Source organism: Schistocerca nitens, chromosome 8 (assembly GCF_023898315.1).
Source record: "Schistocerca nitens isolate TAMUIC-IGC-003100 chromosome 8, iqSchNite1.1, whole genome shotgun sequence".
Lineage (NCBI taxonomy): Eukaryota > Metazoa > Arthropoda > Insecta > Orthoptera > Acrididae > Schistocerca > Schistocerca nitens.
In genome coordinates, this window is record NC_064621.1 from 598,807,165 (window position 1) to 598,822,890 (window position 15,726).

The 15,726-nt window shown below is 40.4% G+C and overlaps 1 protein-coding gene across 1 annotated transcript in view; it reads left to right on the forward strand.

The window, feature by feature from the left end:
- Positions 1 to 15,726, forward strand: part of LOC126199303 (transient-receptor-potential-like protein) — a 212,081-nt gene that overhangs the window by 182,800 nt on the left and 13,555 nt on the right. Inside the window, exon 19 of the mRNA XM_049936138.1 lies at positions 13,468 to 13,740. Within this exon, the coding sequence (XP_049792095.1) occupies positions 13,468 to 13,740 (273 nt within the window). The remainder of the gene's footprint in view (positions 1 to 13,467; positions 13,741 to 15,726) is intronic.

The window sequence follows — 15,726 nt, forward strand, 5'->3', positions numbered from 1 at the left end:
TTCCCAACTAATGTTGCAGCATCTATGCAGGTCAGTTCACTAGATCTTTATTATAAATTAAGTATTGAATGTTGATGTCATGCAAAGCACAGAAGCTAGTTAAATTAGTGCCAGCCAAGCAGTTCTTTACAAAAACCACAAAATAATATTCAACCAAATGAATATTTTAGCCCATGCCTCCAATTTGTGACACTCCATTAATAAAATGGCCACCAAGATAAGAGTGTGCAATGGCAGTTACAATGAATACAAGGACTATTAATTCAGTGTGATGTGAAAGTGAACACTTTGTAGTGTGTTCACAGATGTTGTATTACCACCGTTTTACGTTCTAAAAAGATTACTGATGGAGACTGCTATAAGCCACAAATACTTTATGCTTTATTTCATTGCCATGGCTGGTTTCAGGCTACTATGCCCATCTTCAGATGGCTACACTATTTTTAATACACTGCCAGTATCGCCAGCAACATGTTATCTGCTCTTGCTGATAATACGGACTGTGTAATGAAACAAGTGTAGGCCCTGTGAACCTTGCCAAGGTGGAGTGGTCTGGATGGCTTGCATGCCTCAACAATACATGTAGCCAAACTGTTGGTTAACCACAACAGAGACGTGCATATGGAGAGGCCCTGAAGAGGGGCAGCAGCCTTTTCAGTAGTTGCAGCATGGATGATTGACTGATCTGGTTTTGTAACAAAGGGAAACTACAGCTGTTATTTTTCCCACACTGGAATTGTGATGAAGGGATGGAATTTGACAGCAGGAAAAGGAAGAGAAGGAAAAATATCAGGAGAAATGTGGGCTGGCAGACAGGAATGAAAGGGGGAGCCACCAGATAGCATTTTGCACAGAACATAATTTAATCATGTAAACACTGGTTTTTGAACTATGAAGAAAAAGCTTGTATATGTGGAACTGACCTACAGACAAAGGTTTCTGGTAAATATGCAATAGTAAGACAGAGATTTTGAGACATTGTAAATTGCAAAACAATACCAGGGGCTAGTGTGGACTCTGATCATTATTTATAGGTTATAAGCTGCAGATTAAAACTAAATAAATTTCAGAAAGGTAAGAAATTAAGGAAATAGGTCATTCCACACCAAGTGGTCTAAAACTGAAAAAAGTTCCCACCATCATGGTCTCCAATTTTCGTCAAATTTTAACTGTAGCTTTAGTCAAGTGTTGAAGTAAGTTTCCCAAGATTTCAGGCCTCTAGCTGCAATAGCTGCTGATCTAGACCCCCTTGTCTGAAGTGTACTTAGTCCGTGTGCATGCAACATAAAAAAAATGTCATATTTGGAGTCTAATAAAATCGAAACTAATTCATAAGAATGGTTAGTAAGATGCGACCCTGTACAGTTTTTTTTGCTGATTCCAACGAAATTATTTATAACATTACTCATGCAAACCCCGGTCAAATAACTCGACTCAAAGTATACTTCAAAATTTGTCGTGACACAACGCGACAAATTTTGACCAATATTAAGACTGCAATGATTTCCTTGCAGTTGAAGATATGGACTTGAACTTTTGGCCAAGCTTCATGCTTGTGCTAGACATAATGCAGCCGGATTTGCAATGATCCAGGCCATATGGTCGCCCTGCAGTATCTCTTCAAATTAGGCAGTGTCAGCACAAACGGTAAAATTTACCAAAGTTTCAAGCCAATTACTAAAAAATAGTTGGCCTGAATCTGCTTGTGAATAGTATCACCTAAAAGAGAAAATCTTGCTCTACAAGACTGACATTTGTTTTTTTTGCAACGCGACCATTAAGTACTCATTAACTCACATCAAAGTTGTTATATTTTGTATGCGCGATGCACTAATTTTTCTTCATTTCTAGGAATTTGAATCTTAATAGTCGCTTAGAATTACTGATATAATTGGATATTTCATTCGTGTTTTATTCAGTGATTGGCCAGTGAGAGATGTCAGAAGTTAATGAAGAAGAAGAATCGTTGGCCCCCTGTTCAATTGGAAAAGATGCTGCTGCATCAAAGTGCCATGTTATCTTCTATGCTAAGAAGACTGGATTCAAAGCGTTTAGTGATTTCACAGAATGTGACCAGAAATTGCTTGTTTCGCGTTCAGAAGCCAAACTTGACGAAAATTCCATCATTTGCTTCCACCATGAAGCCCTCTTCCTACATGAATATCAAGCGATGCAAAAGAAATGTTGCAATCCATTCAAGAAGAGGAATCACAATGTAAAAGCTGGACTTAGACTGCTTGATAATGAAACAGCTGCCAAACTTTGCCTGTTAAAGAAAAAAGAAGTGATTGATATAAAACCTGGTCAGAAGCTTTGCCCTCGCTGCATGTCGGCACTGAACCAAAAGCTAGAAGATTCATCATCACTATCAACCCAATCTGAACAAGATTTCACAACGGATGAAACTGAACCAGCCATCAACAAAAGTTTATCATTTATTGGTGCTTCACCATTGAAAAGAAGACAACTAAGTAAAAGAGATAAGCCAAGCTATGCAAAAAGAAAGATCTTGGATGCACAAAGTTTAATTGGGAATCAAATTGCTGCTGCTGTAGGAATCAATTACGATGAACAGCCAAGTTCAAGTAAAAGTCGCCCATGCAGTAATTGTGCAGATCTTGATAATCTTATAGAAGAGTTGAAAGAAAAATGTAAAGTGTCAAATCGTAGGACAAAAGTTCAAATATTGACCTTGGTTCCAAGAAGCTGGACAATTAAAGATACGACAACAGCATTTAATGTATCAGAAAGAATGGTAAAGCAAGCGAGAAAACTGAAGAATGAGCAAGGTGTTCTAGCTTTTCCAGCAAATCGGCAAGGAAGGAAGCTTTCAGATGAAGTTGTCCAGAAAGTACATGACTTTTTTCAAGATGACGAATTCAGCAGACTTTGTCCAGGGAAGAAAGACTGTGTGCCTGTGAGAATTTCAGGAACAAAGGTGTACAAGCAAAAGCGGTTGTTGCTTTGCAATTTGAAGGAAATGTACGTGTCTTATCAGAAGCAAAATGGACCAGAAATTGGCTTCTCAAAGTTTTGCGAGCTTAGACCAAAATGGTGTGTTACAGTTGGCTCTGCTGGAATGCACTCAGTTTGTGTCTGTACAATACACCAAAATGTCAAGCTTATGCTCACTGGTGCATCAATCAATGAAGACTACAAGGAAATTCTTAGCAAAGCTGTTTGCAGCTTGGAAAACAAGGATTGTATGCTTCATCGTTGTGAAAACTGCCCTGGTCCAGAAGGTGTAGAAGCAGTTATTGCAACATATTTTGAAGATAATGACCCTGAAGAACCGATTGAGTACAAACAATGGATTCATACCGACAGGGATACTTTAGAAACAAAGCAGCTTTCAACAGAAGAGTATGTTGAAGATATTGCAGCAAAAATTTGGAACCTGTCTTGTCATCACTACATCGCCAAGCATCAAAGCCAGCACCTGAAAGCTCTCAAAACTGATTTGAAAGAAGGCGAATTCATAATACTAATGGATTTTGCTGAAAACTATTCATTTATTGTTCAAGATGCAGTGCAAGGCTTTCACTGGGAAAACAGTCAAGCAACAGTTCATCCATTTGTAGTCTACTACTGTGAAAACGAAGAGGTGCAATGTGTGAATCTTTGTGTTATTAGTGACTGCCTTCGACACGATACGATTACTGTCCATGTTTACATTGGAAAAGTAATCAATTACCTGAAGATGCAATTTTCCAAAATAAGCCACATCCACTACTTCAGTGATGGTTCAGCTGCACAATATAAGAATTTCAAGAATTTTCTCAACTTATGCTATCACAAAGAAGATTTTGAAATAACAGCAGAATGGAATTTCTTTGGAACAAGCCATGGAAAGTCGCCTTGTGATGGCATTGGAGGCACAACAAAACGGTTGGCAGCAAGAGCAAGTTTGCAACGTCCATATGAAAACCAGATTCTAACACCCAAAGATCTTTTCAACTTCTGCAATGATAATATCAATGGAATCAAATTCTTTTTCATCAGCAAAGAGGAAGTTGAAGAAGAAAAAGCTTCTCAAGAAGAAAGATTCCTGCAAGGGCACACTCTAGCTGGCACAAGAGAAAACCACCATTTTTTGCCCATTGATATGACGACAATTCAGGTCAGTAGAGTTTCAAATGATGCGACATCTTTTTTGGCCAAAATTAGTGCTGCTGAACTAGTAGTTCAAGTCATGGATCTTCAGCCTGGGCAGTATGTTGCTTGCATTTATGAAAAGAAATGGTGGATTGGAAACATCGTTGAAATCTCAGTCGAACAGAAAGATGCTTTCATAAGCTTTATGCATCCTCATGGTCCTGCAAGTTCATTTTATTGGCCCTTAAGACGTGATACTTGCTGGATTCCAGAACAACTTATCATTGGTGTTATTCCAGCTCCATCAGTGACATCATCTGGTCGGCAATACAGTTTTCCTGAAAGCATTCTCTTGCAAATCAACGATGCTTTCGGAATGATGAAGTAACTGAGGAAGACAGGCTTGGGAACCTGCATAAAGAAACCCACAATCAGGCTTGGGATCCTGTGGTAAAGACACCCTGTAATCAGGCTTGGGAACCTGCAGTAAAGATACCCACCCGTGGCTGTTACTGCATGGCTATCGGGCGTGGCCCCTATGGCGATGGGGATGCTGGTTTTATTGTGATAACCAGTAATGGCTCAGCCATCATGGACCAACGCAGGGCACTGCGCACACAAAATATAAGATACTTTGACCTGAGTAAATAAGCACTTAATGGAAGCGTTGCAAAAGAAAAATATATCCATCTTGTAGAGCAAAATTTTCTCTTTCAGATGATACTATTCACAATTAAATCCAGGCTGACTATTTTGTAGTAATGGGCTTTGAACTTTGGTAAATAAAGCCATTTGCGCTGACACTGCCAAATTTGAAGAGATTTTGCAAGGCGACTATAAAGCCTGGGTAGTTGGAAATCCAGCTGTATTATGTCCAGCACAAAGATAAGACTTGGTAAAAAGTTCAAGTCCATATCTTTATCTGCAAGGAAATTATTGCAGTCTGAATATTGGTCAAAATTTGTCGCATTAAGTCACGACAGAATTAGGGGTACACTTTGAGTCGACTTGTTTGACCGGATTTTGCATCAGTAATCTTATAATTAATTTCGTTTGAATCAGCACAAAAAACTGTACAGGGTCTCATCTTACTAACCATTCTTATGAATTGGTTTCAATTTTATGAGACCCCAAAAATGGCATTTTGTCTGATGTCGCGCGCATGCGAACTTACTACCCTTCAGACAAGGGGGTCTAGATCAGCAAGTATTGCAGCTAGAGGCTTGAAATCTTGAGAAACTTAATTTAGCACTTGACTAGTGCTACAGATAAAATTTGAAGAAAATTGGAGACATGATGGTGGGAAGGTTTAGACCACTTGGCATGGAATGACCCAAATGAGACTCGTATAAAGCAGAGGGATTAAATGATGTTGACAGTTTCAAATGAAGCACTATGCAATAATTGACTAAAACAGGAGAATGGACTTTAAAAAAATGTAACTTTTTTAGATGCAATACTGAAGGCAGTAGAGGATCAATAAGACAAAAAGGCAAAAGTCCACTTGCAATCCTTGGATAACACACAAGATACTCAATTTAATTCATGTATGGTGAAAATATAAAAGTACAGGAAATGAAACAGGCAAAGGAGAGTACAACTGTATAAAAAAATGAGTGTCAAAAAGTGCAGAGCTGTGACACTGGAATGGCAAGACAACAAATGCGAGGCCGGATAAGCATACATGTCACCTACAGGATAATTAAAAAGACCTTTGAAGAAAAGAGAAGCAGCTGCTTTGAAGCCTTCTTGTAACTTCCTTTGCAGTAATTTCTTATGACACGGGTGTTTGAATAAGTGGCTTAATTTGAACTCCTTATGTAGTTGCTCCTGACAATACACTGGCACAATTGTTACGAGGTTACAGGCTTCTCTCTCTCTCTCTCTCTCTCTCTCTCTCTCTCTCTCTCTCTCACACACACACACACACACACACACACACACATGTGCCATGCACATGGAAATCATACTACTGTGCATCACTGAAATGAATTTTTGTGGAGTTCCAGAGTGGATATTAAGTATTTTATGGCAACACTTTGGTATAAAGCATAATTTAATTAACTTTGGATGAAATTTCAAGCTTTATTTGTACTTAGTCTCCATTATTTGAGGAACTGGCAAGCAAACTAAGTGTAAGAAATATATATGTATTCTTCTTTTGAGTGTGGGATGGGTTTTATACAGCATCACATCAAGGAGATGATGGTAAGATACAACTGATAAAGCAATGAATAAGGTGCTGTCTCCTCCTGTGACCAAAGATCAGTGGGTGCAATGCATATTAATTTATGGTACTATCTATCACATCAAAATGGGAACTGTTATTTTATCCCCGATCAATCTTATTGAACTTGGTCGCTGTTGTTCAGTGGCCAATTGTCAAAGGAGACTGCAACTAGTCATTGATACTTTTCAGTGCCATTATCAGTTTCAGGCCATTATACTCTCGTTTTGTTCTTCATTCCAAAAAGACTGCTTTGATTCATTTCTCCACACTATTCTGTCCTGTGAAAGTATCTTTATTTCTACATATCTATTGCAATATATATTTGTACAAACCTGCTTACTATGTTCAGGCCTTGGTCTCCCTCTACACTTATTACTGTGCAAACTTCCATCCATTACCAAATTAACAATTCCATTGCTGTCTCAGGATAGGCCACAATCCTGTCTCACTCCCTTGGAAACATTTCTTTATCACATTCTATAATATTGTTTCCAAGTATATTTTCCTTGCATAGCCTCTCTGTATATTCCTTCCACCTTTCAGCTTCCTTTTTATGTTAGGACTGTCTTGCTGCATGCCATTTTCCATGACAAATTCAAAGGAAAGGCCTTCCACTGAAAAAAGCTGCAGCAGCATGTGGATTGTGTAGGACTGGTGAGCCAACTGTCCCCAAGAAAGGCCCCTGCAAAATCCAGGTGAATCAGCTCCATGGCTCCAACAGCTTTGGCCAGGGAAAATGAGATCAAGGAGGAGCAACCTTATAAGGCAAAGAGTCCACGCACAAAGGAGCAACTCAATGTCCTTCTAGATCCCTTCCAGTATATATGTTGTTGGGCCATGTGCTTGGTCATGACAATGCCCCAGTGATGACAATAAAAGAGAAATGTGAGAGCTACAGGATAGACTCTGTGTCTGTAGGAACTGCCAAAAGTGGGAGCTTAACGATGGTGCACTTGTGCTTGGTTGTGGGCCAGACACCAAATGCTGACAAGGCATGACATAGATACTCGATCTCAGTTTGGAAGGAGCACTTGTCCAAATAGACAGTGAGCCCAGCCTGAAGGAGGATGTAAAACAGTATGTCAAGTTACACAGGTGCTCATCAGCTGAGAATGCAGTGACAAAAATGTCATCGAGGTAGTTTATTGATCCAAGGGCATCGCAGAGCCGGGGTCTGAGGTAATGCTGTAACAAATCTGGAGTCAAACTAACACCAAAGGTGAGTTTTTTGTATTTACAGCATCCAGAAGGCATACTGACCACCACTATTTGCTGGCTGGTTTCGTGGAAAGGTAACTATAGATAGGTATCCACCAGGTCAATTTTGGGGGATGATAACCCTGTGGCCTAGCTTTGCCATGAATTCATCCAGCTGTGGAAGAGGATAGGTATCGAGGTTCACCATTCCCTTAAAGTTGCCACACAGGCAGACGGTGCCATCGTACTTCTCTACAGTGACCAATGGTGTAGCCCACAAACTGTTGGAAATTAGTTCCACAATACTACCTGCCTCTAGGCAGTCTCAACTCCTTCTTCATCCTGTCCCACAAGGCAAGTGGGAGGTATGCACCTTGCAAAACTCCCTGCATCCAGGTGGGGAGTAATACTGGGGGTGAAGCCCTTGAACACAAAGCTGAATAAGACAGTAATAATCCAACTGTACATGCGAACATCAACCTATGATGAAGAAGAGATGGAAAGAGTGTACAGTGAGATAAAAGAGGCTGTAAACATGGTCAAAGGATGAGACAATCGGATCAATATGGAACACCTGAATGCATCAGTGGGAAAAGGAAGAGATGGACCTTTTGGCTTGAAGATAGAAATTAACGGGGAGATAAATTAGAAGAATTCTGTGCAGAACATATGTGGTTTCAACACCATCCATGGAGAAGGTATACAAGGAAAGATGCTGGAGGTAGGAGGACAGAACATCTTCATTCCTGTTACACAAAGGTTCTGGAATCAAATGAGAGACTGTAGGAGCTACCCAGACATTGATAGTGACCATAACACAGTGATAGGGGCACATGATCTGAAATTCAAAAATGTTAAAGAAAAGAAATTGTAAGGAATGGGATCTGAATAGAATAAAGAGTGATATCATGAGGTCGACATATGAGGAACAAACAAACATGGCAACATTCAAATGATAGAGCACAGCAATCAATAATCCTTTTCTTTCGGGTTTTATTAGGCAAATCAAGATTCCACATAGTGCCTAGACTACTATTAGTAATCTTGAATGAACTGTGACAGAAGCCCAAACAACAAAGGACCGACATATTAGGACATGCATTGATACCATGAAATAGTGCATTGATAAAGACTAAGCACTAGCTGAAATCTAAATTTGCCTAATAAAACCTGAAAGAAAAGGATGACTGATTGCTGTGCTCTATCATTTGAAAGTCATATCACAGTCGTTGCATGCACTCACATTCCTACTAGAAGGTAACTTGAGGAGAAACATGGCAACAGTTATGAACAATACCAGAAATGTTGAAGAAAGATGGGAGCCATTGAAAAGGAATATCCTATGAGCAGCAAACAAAGCAGTTGGGAGACAGAAAGCAAAGCATAAAAAAGAATGGATTACAGAAAGCATAGTAACAAAAATAATTGTAAGATGTAACCTGAAACAAGATTGCACTAAGGAGTGACTAAGGTAATATAGAGCACTGAGGAATGAAATCAACTGAGAGTCAAAAAAGTCTTAACAACAATTCTTGGAGGACCAATGCAAAGAAGTCTGAGAAATGATCGTAGGATGGCTGGAATCAGCCCCGTAAATCAATTAAACAATTATTTGGAAAGATTCAAATAAAATGCAGTGGAGCCCAAATTGAAGATGGAATAGTATTACATGAGCAGAAAGACATAGTAGAAAGGTGGAAACAGTACCTTGAAAAACTGTATGCATGAAATAATGAGGATCTGGAACTGGAGAATGATGAGGAAATTGATCTGGAAGAAGCGGGAGACTATATCTTGTGTGATGAGTTTGGCCTAGCAGTCATGCAGCCAAAACCTGGGAAAGCCACAGGAGTTGATGATATACCAATCAAGAAGAGTTCTACTGGTACATCATCAAATTCTGTGGCTGCCAGAGAACAGCTATGTGAATAACAGTTCCATCTCATACAAGTTATATAACCGGGGAGCTCCCAAAAGACTTTAAGAAGTATATCACTGTGCCAATACCAAAGAAAGCATCTGAAATCAGATGTGAACAATGTAGGACCCTAAATTAGTAACACAAACCTCGAGGATCTTGACCTCTATCATTCCCAGATGGAGAGAGGTCAGGACAGGCTTGATCACAGATGACAAGTTTGGCTTTAGAAGAGGTGTAGGCACACAATACTCAGCTTATGATTAATTCTTGAGAAAAGACTAAAGAAGGGTCAATAAAATATACATTGCTCTCATGAAGTTAGAAAAAGCATTTGACAGGGTACACTGGCAAGGTGCTGAGAGAGACTGGCAGATAGTATATGGACGGAAGAGTAATGCAGAGACTGTACTGAGAAGACGTGGCTGTGATAACGTGTGGAGAACATCAAGAAGAAGCTACTATTAATCGGGTTATACAGAGCTGCACACACTCTCTTGTATTGTTCAATGGGTACATTCAGAGGGCAGTAGATGAAGCAAGGGAAAAACTAGGGACTATAGAAGTAATTAAAATTCATAGTAAGAACACACACATGCTGAGACTTGCTGATGACACTGCAGTGTTAAATGAAGATGCAGAACAATTACAAACCATGCTGGTCCAGATGGAAACCACCCTCAACTCTTCCTATAATATAAAAATCACTTAAGGTAAAACAAAAATCTTAGTCATGAGCAGACAAAATACTGTTGCCCAATGCTCACTTAACAATGAGTGACTGGAGACCGTTGAATTCTCTGCCCACATAGGGTACAAAATTGCATCAGATGGAAGGTCAAAGTGGGATATTGCAAGCCAAATCCACTGGGCAAAAGCTGCTTTTAACGAGAGAAGAAACTTTGCACATCTAGCAGCATAGACAACCAGCTCAGGAAAACCTCACAAAGATGTCTGTGTGGAGAGTGCTGCTGTGCAGAAGTGAAACATGGACACTTGTAGAAGCACAAAAACATAAATAGTAGCCTTTGAGACGTGATGCTACTGCAGAATGCTCAAGATTTCCAGGGTAGATAAGGTATCAAACAAAGAGGTACTCCACAGAGTGGAGAAAGATAAGCCTTGTCTCCTGAAGGTAACCCAATGCACAAAGGACACATGGGCTGGCCATCTGCTGAGAAATGATGGTATCATTAAAAGTATCATTGAAAGGACAGCAGAAGGGAAAAGTACAAGAGACAGACTGAGACTAGAATACATCAACCAGATCATGGAGGATACCAGCTGCCCCACCTATACTGCTCTAAAGGGCAAAGACAGAAATGCTTTGCAAACTGCTGCTAACCAACCTGATGACTGGAGGTCAAAAAAGAAGCCCTTGATGCCACCCTGCGAACTGGGGAATAGGTGGCAATACTTTGAACAGAGTTGCTCACACAAGCAAACACTGTGATCTTCATCCTGGACCGCCAGCCCCACAAGATTTAAAACTGTGGCTATTAGTGGCTGTGAGGAAATGGGTTACCAAGATCATGGTCACTGCCTGTGCTGATTTGTACTGGACTTGGACAGAGCAATAACCCTTACTGCAAATAACCTCTTCATTGCAGCCAGTCAGTCCTGGAAAATGGAGACAGCCACAAGGACCCGATCAATGAATATACAGCACTATTGGTGATGGTTTTGGAAGAGCTCCTGTCCAGGTGGAATCAAAGGGGGTGACCATGGACAATGACTTCCAAGAGTACTGCCCAATGGCCATGTGACAGTGCACTGCACCCTACCTCTTTCAAACCCACAGAAGGTGAGATGGCTGCCAACCCTAAGCTAACCAAGTGAGTGCAGGAAGCAAGATGGTATGACGAAGGCATTGTAAGCATACCTTGGCAATGTGGCCTGAGTTGTGGCAAAAGGAACATGTTGTGTGGCGATGGTTACAAGATGTCCTGCTGTGTGTCACCCAGCACAGGGAGCAAAATTGCCTCCGAGGTGCACTGGAAGACATGTCTCAAAACCTAGGGGTCACTCAAGGCCCCTGTAGCTTGCTGCAGTGGGCACAGCTGTGGGCACGATGGCAGGGCCTGTGGAATGGCAACCATCTGCCTGAAACACAGCAAAGTCAGCACTCTTGAGTGCCCGTCCCAAGGCCTGGGACTGCTCCAACGCATGGAAAAGAGGAAACATTCATCCAACATCTGAGTGTGGAGATGAAGGATATCTTCACAGAGCTCGGCATCTAGACTGTGGCCAAGTAACATGTCACGAACAGCTACGTCGGCATAAGGAAGTCCACAGTTTCCGTTTTTGCACTGAAAGTGACATTTGCAAGTCAGGCCCTGCAGAGTAGCCACTAATTTTTATATGACTGTCCAAGCTTCTTGGAAGTGCAATGAAAGGTACAATGGATGGTGGAAATCAAAAGCAGATGCCAGAAGTAGGTCCCAAGCCTGTTCTTAATGTCTGAGTAGCTCAAGTCACCAGATACCCTGTCGGGAAAAGCTACTTCATCAGCTCCTATACTGAAGCTCTGGCGTTAGCCAACAAAAAAGCACATTTTGTAACATCACCAAGGATCCCATGGGTCTCGAAATGTTTCAGCTGTCAACGTAAGTTGCCCAATATTCCTAGGTCAGGTTAAAAGGGTGGAATACTGGAGACGGATGCCGAACATTGACATTAAAAATGATCTTGATCCCCCAAGTCATCACAAGAGCTGTTCCTGAGTTGAGAACAGCAGTGACAACTGTAAGGACATGGGAGAGATCTGGCATTTGTGCCATTAAGAGGGTATGCAAATGATCAAGCAGCAAGCAACAATGTCCACAAGATGCCAAAACCAGAAGAATAACCACTGCCAGAACTGGAATCGTAGAATGCAAGATGGAGCCTGAAGTACTCAAACATCCACAATGACAACAGCAACAAATAATAGACAACAGACCACACTCCATCAGCAGAAAGGGAGCATACGTAGTATATGATTCAAATCAGTGCTGACTGCATCACTGTTGTGATGTAGCTAGCTGACAAGTAGCTCGTCAGCTCAACAAAACTGCATCAGTGCATTGTCAGGAACAACTACACAAAAACCAGTCCAAATTAAGATTCCTCTATTTGAACACTCAACCTCGTAAGAACAGAATACAAAGGAAGTTACAAGCAAACTTCAGAGCAGCCATCCAAAGATCATCAGTGGTGACACTAGCTGAACTCCTGCTACAAGCTTGCTGAAGACTGCCATAGAGACCCAGCAGAGCCAGCTGTAAATATCATGTGGAGGGACACATGCACTCTGCATGATTGTCTGCTGCCAAGCTTCTTGCTAATTGGCTTGTCGCGTGAGATGTCGTCATCCAATGTTTGATTGGCTTTTGAGGAGAGCATGACAAAGTAGCTTTGCCACCTGCCATACCCTCTGGGGGAGGCCACCAACATTGGGCATGGTAAAAGACCATGAGTGCGATGTATACCGCAGATGGCACTGTCACATACAGAGGGATATCATCTAGCAATGAGCTGAGGAAGTAACACTTTAAAAGCTTTGCTATGTTTGTCTAATTTATGTGTCTGTCAACTGCATGATGCCTCAACTTTATAGTGAGTGGTTACTTTACTCTTTACATTGTTTGTTTTTCACTATGACATTGCAGTTTCGTATCAAGATTAAAGGCTTTTGGTTCAAAAGCCAGAGATTCACCTTAGACACATATCTGTTGAAACCGTGCTATATGTTATTTTTCTTGGTGAACTTTAGTCACTTCTGTGAAGGTAATTTAAAATGTAATGTTTATTTCATATGCTACATGATTATCTGTTTGTGAGCAATGGTAAGTATATAAAAATTTAAGTATCTGTCAGATTTAAGTCTGCAGCCTCACTGTCCCAATTGCCTGCTTTGCTTCACATACTGTAGTAACCATAGTTCCTCAGTGACAACATATAATTTTGATTTCCAAAGATAAAGTATGATTTTACACAAATAAAGTATTCATAACAGTTACTAACCTGAGATTTTTGGTTTATATAGGCTGCCCAGAAGCAGCAGCTGTCACAGCAACAACAAGAAATAGCTGCAGCAGGAAAGAGTTCTCCAGAAGATCCAAGTCCCCTTGTGGCACCGCGTAGGGCTCCTGGAGACACTCCTCCAAAAGTTGTCAAGAGGAAAGCACCAGCACCATGCTCTACTCCAGATGACAAGGAAAGCCAGCCAGGAGAACCAGAGCAGAAGGCAGCAAACATTCCTTCAATTCCTCCACCTTCACAGCAGCCTCCAAGAAACAAGGAGCAGCAGTCATATTCGGTATGCTTTAGGCTAAACTAACCATATCACTGAATTAAAAAAGGAAGATTAAGGTTACTATGCTACTGACAAGAGAGGTGAAACACAAGCTCAGATCAGGGAAAAATGTGCTCCTTTCAAAGCTCCTAGAATTTGCCTTGATTGATTTTGGGAAATCACAGCAAATCTAAATCTTAACAGACAGATGAGGAGTTCAGTATCTTAGTTACTGCACTAGTATGCTGAGTTTAATCCCTTAAAGTGACCAAATTAAACAAATGCTCTCTTAAAATCATAGCAACTGGATTGGCACACTGTGTCCTTCCCCTTACCTACACAAGAGAGCTAGTGAATCATCTCTGTTAACATCAGTGTCAACAAGAAGTTGAATTGTAATGTATTGCAACAACAACAACATGAACTACTACTACTACCACCACCCACACCACCAATGACACTAACCAAACAACAAAGAAAATACATGCCTAATGTTTTATATATACACAGTAAAAAATAATTTGTTGAACCATCTTATGCAAACATTCAATGAGACAGCCTTATTAAAGATAACAAGAAATGCAACTGAAAAATATTTACTCCTGTGTACAGGGTATGTTTCACTTTTTCTTCTTCTCCACAAAGCATCAAAAAATAAAGAATCTATTTTTCAATTATTGCTGTTTGATTCAGCATTGCATGCAGTTACTTACTAGCAGAGCGTCTTCAGACAAAACGACCTAGTAAATAATATTAAATAAAAGAGAGAGTAAAGTTAATAATCAGTAACCAGTGTTGCCATGGCTGTGGTAGTGTGTCTCTGGCTGACTGTGTGGTTGTATATGTGAATATGTGTACTTTCTTCTAGAAAAAGAGCTAGAGCTTCAAAGCTAAGGAACACTTTGTTCTATTATGTGCGTCTATTCACCAAACATTGGTATGTGTCGACTAATGTTTGCCTTCCCCTCATTTTACATACTGTCTTATCCAAGCATTTCCATTATTGCTATACACTGCTGTTTCGGCTTTCTTCCATCCCACACTCTTGTACCTTCATTACTGGCATTCCTTATTTCTCCAAAACTCAATTATCCAGTCTTTATTCCTTAATATTTCTATACTTTCTTAATCTCTACAGTATCTGTCTTTAATACACACACATCTCGCCCTCTGTTGTGCAGTTTGAATATCTGCTGATGCAACAGCCAATGACATTATTAAGAGCCATACTACAATTCACTGCATTTTTACTTGCTTTCACACACAACAATTTATAATTGAACTTATTCATTTACTAGTGAGCTTACTACTTCTTCCTTACATAAAAACATTTGCTGACCTTCTTTCTAACTTCCTGCATAACTCTCTATATAGTAATTGCAATTTATTTTCATCACATCATTTTGACCAAAGTTCTCACTTTCTTATCCTTAACCTTTTTAAACTATTTTTTCGGTCATTCCTTTTGTCTCCAAACCATGAATCCCTGCTTATTTCATCTCTGCCAATTCTACTTTGCCCTACCAAAACTCCAATCATACATCTTCTTTCGGGCTTACAATTGAAACTGATGTCTCAGACTGTTCTACAACAGTCAGAACAGCATTCCCAGCAATATATGGGAAGCTGTCCCAACTACACCTGTCTTATACCCGCGTGGGATCACTTACAGCTAAGAAATAATCTACCCCTCCAATCCAACATTCCTGTCAATACCTCAGAGCTCCCCAACTATGCCTTGTTGACTTATTCTGTCTTCCATATACCCAAAAGCTTCCTCACCCTCCATAAACACACTGCTCCAGAACACCCACTGCTATCAACTGTTCTGCCAAAACCCTGAACCCTGCAGAAGTCTCAGTATTTTCCTTTAGCCCAAAACCTATGTTCAATCATGCAGGACTTGTAAAGGACCTCCTTTCCTTCACTCATTCTCTACAGTGGAAATATTTATTTGCCGTGCACTCCTCTGACAACAGCCAAAAATACCCCACACAGCCCCTTGTTTAA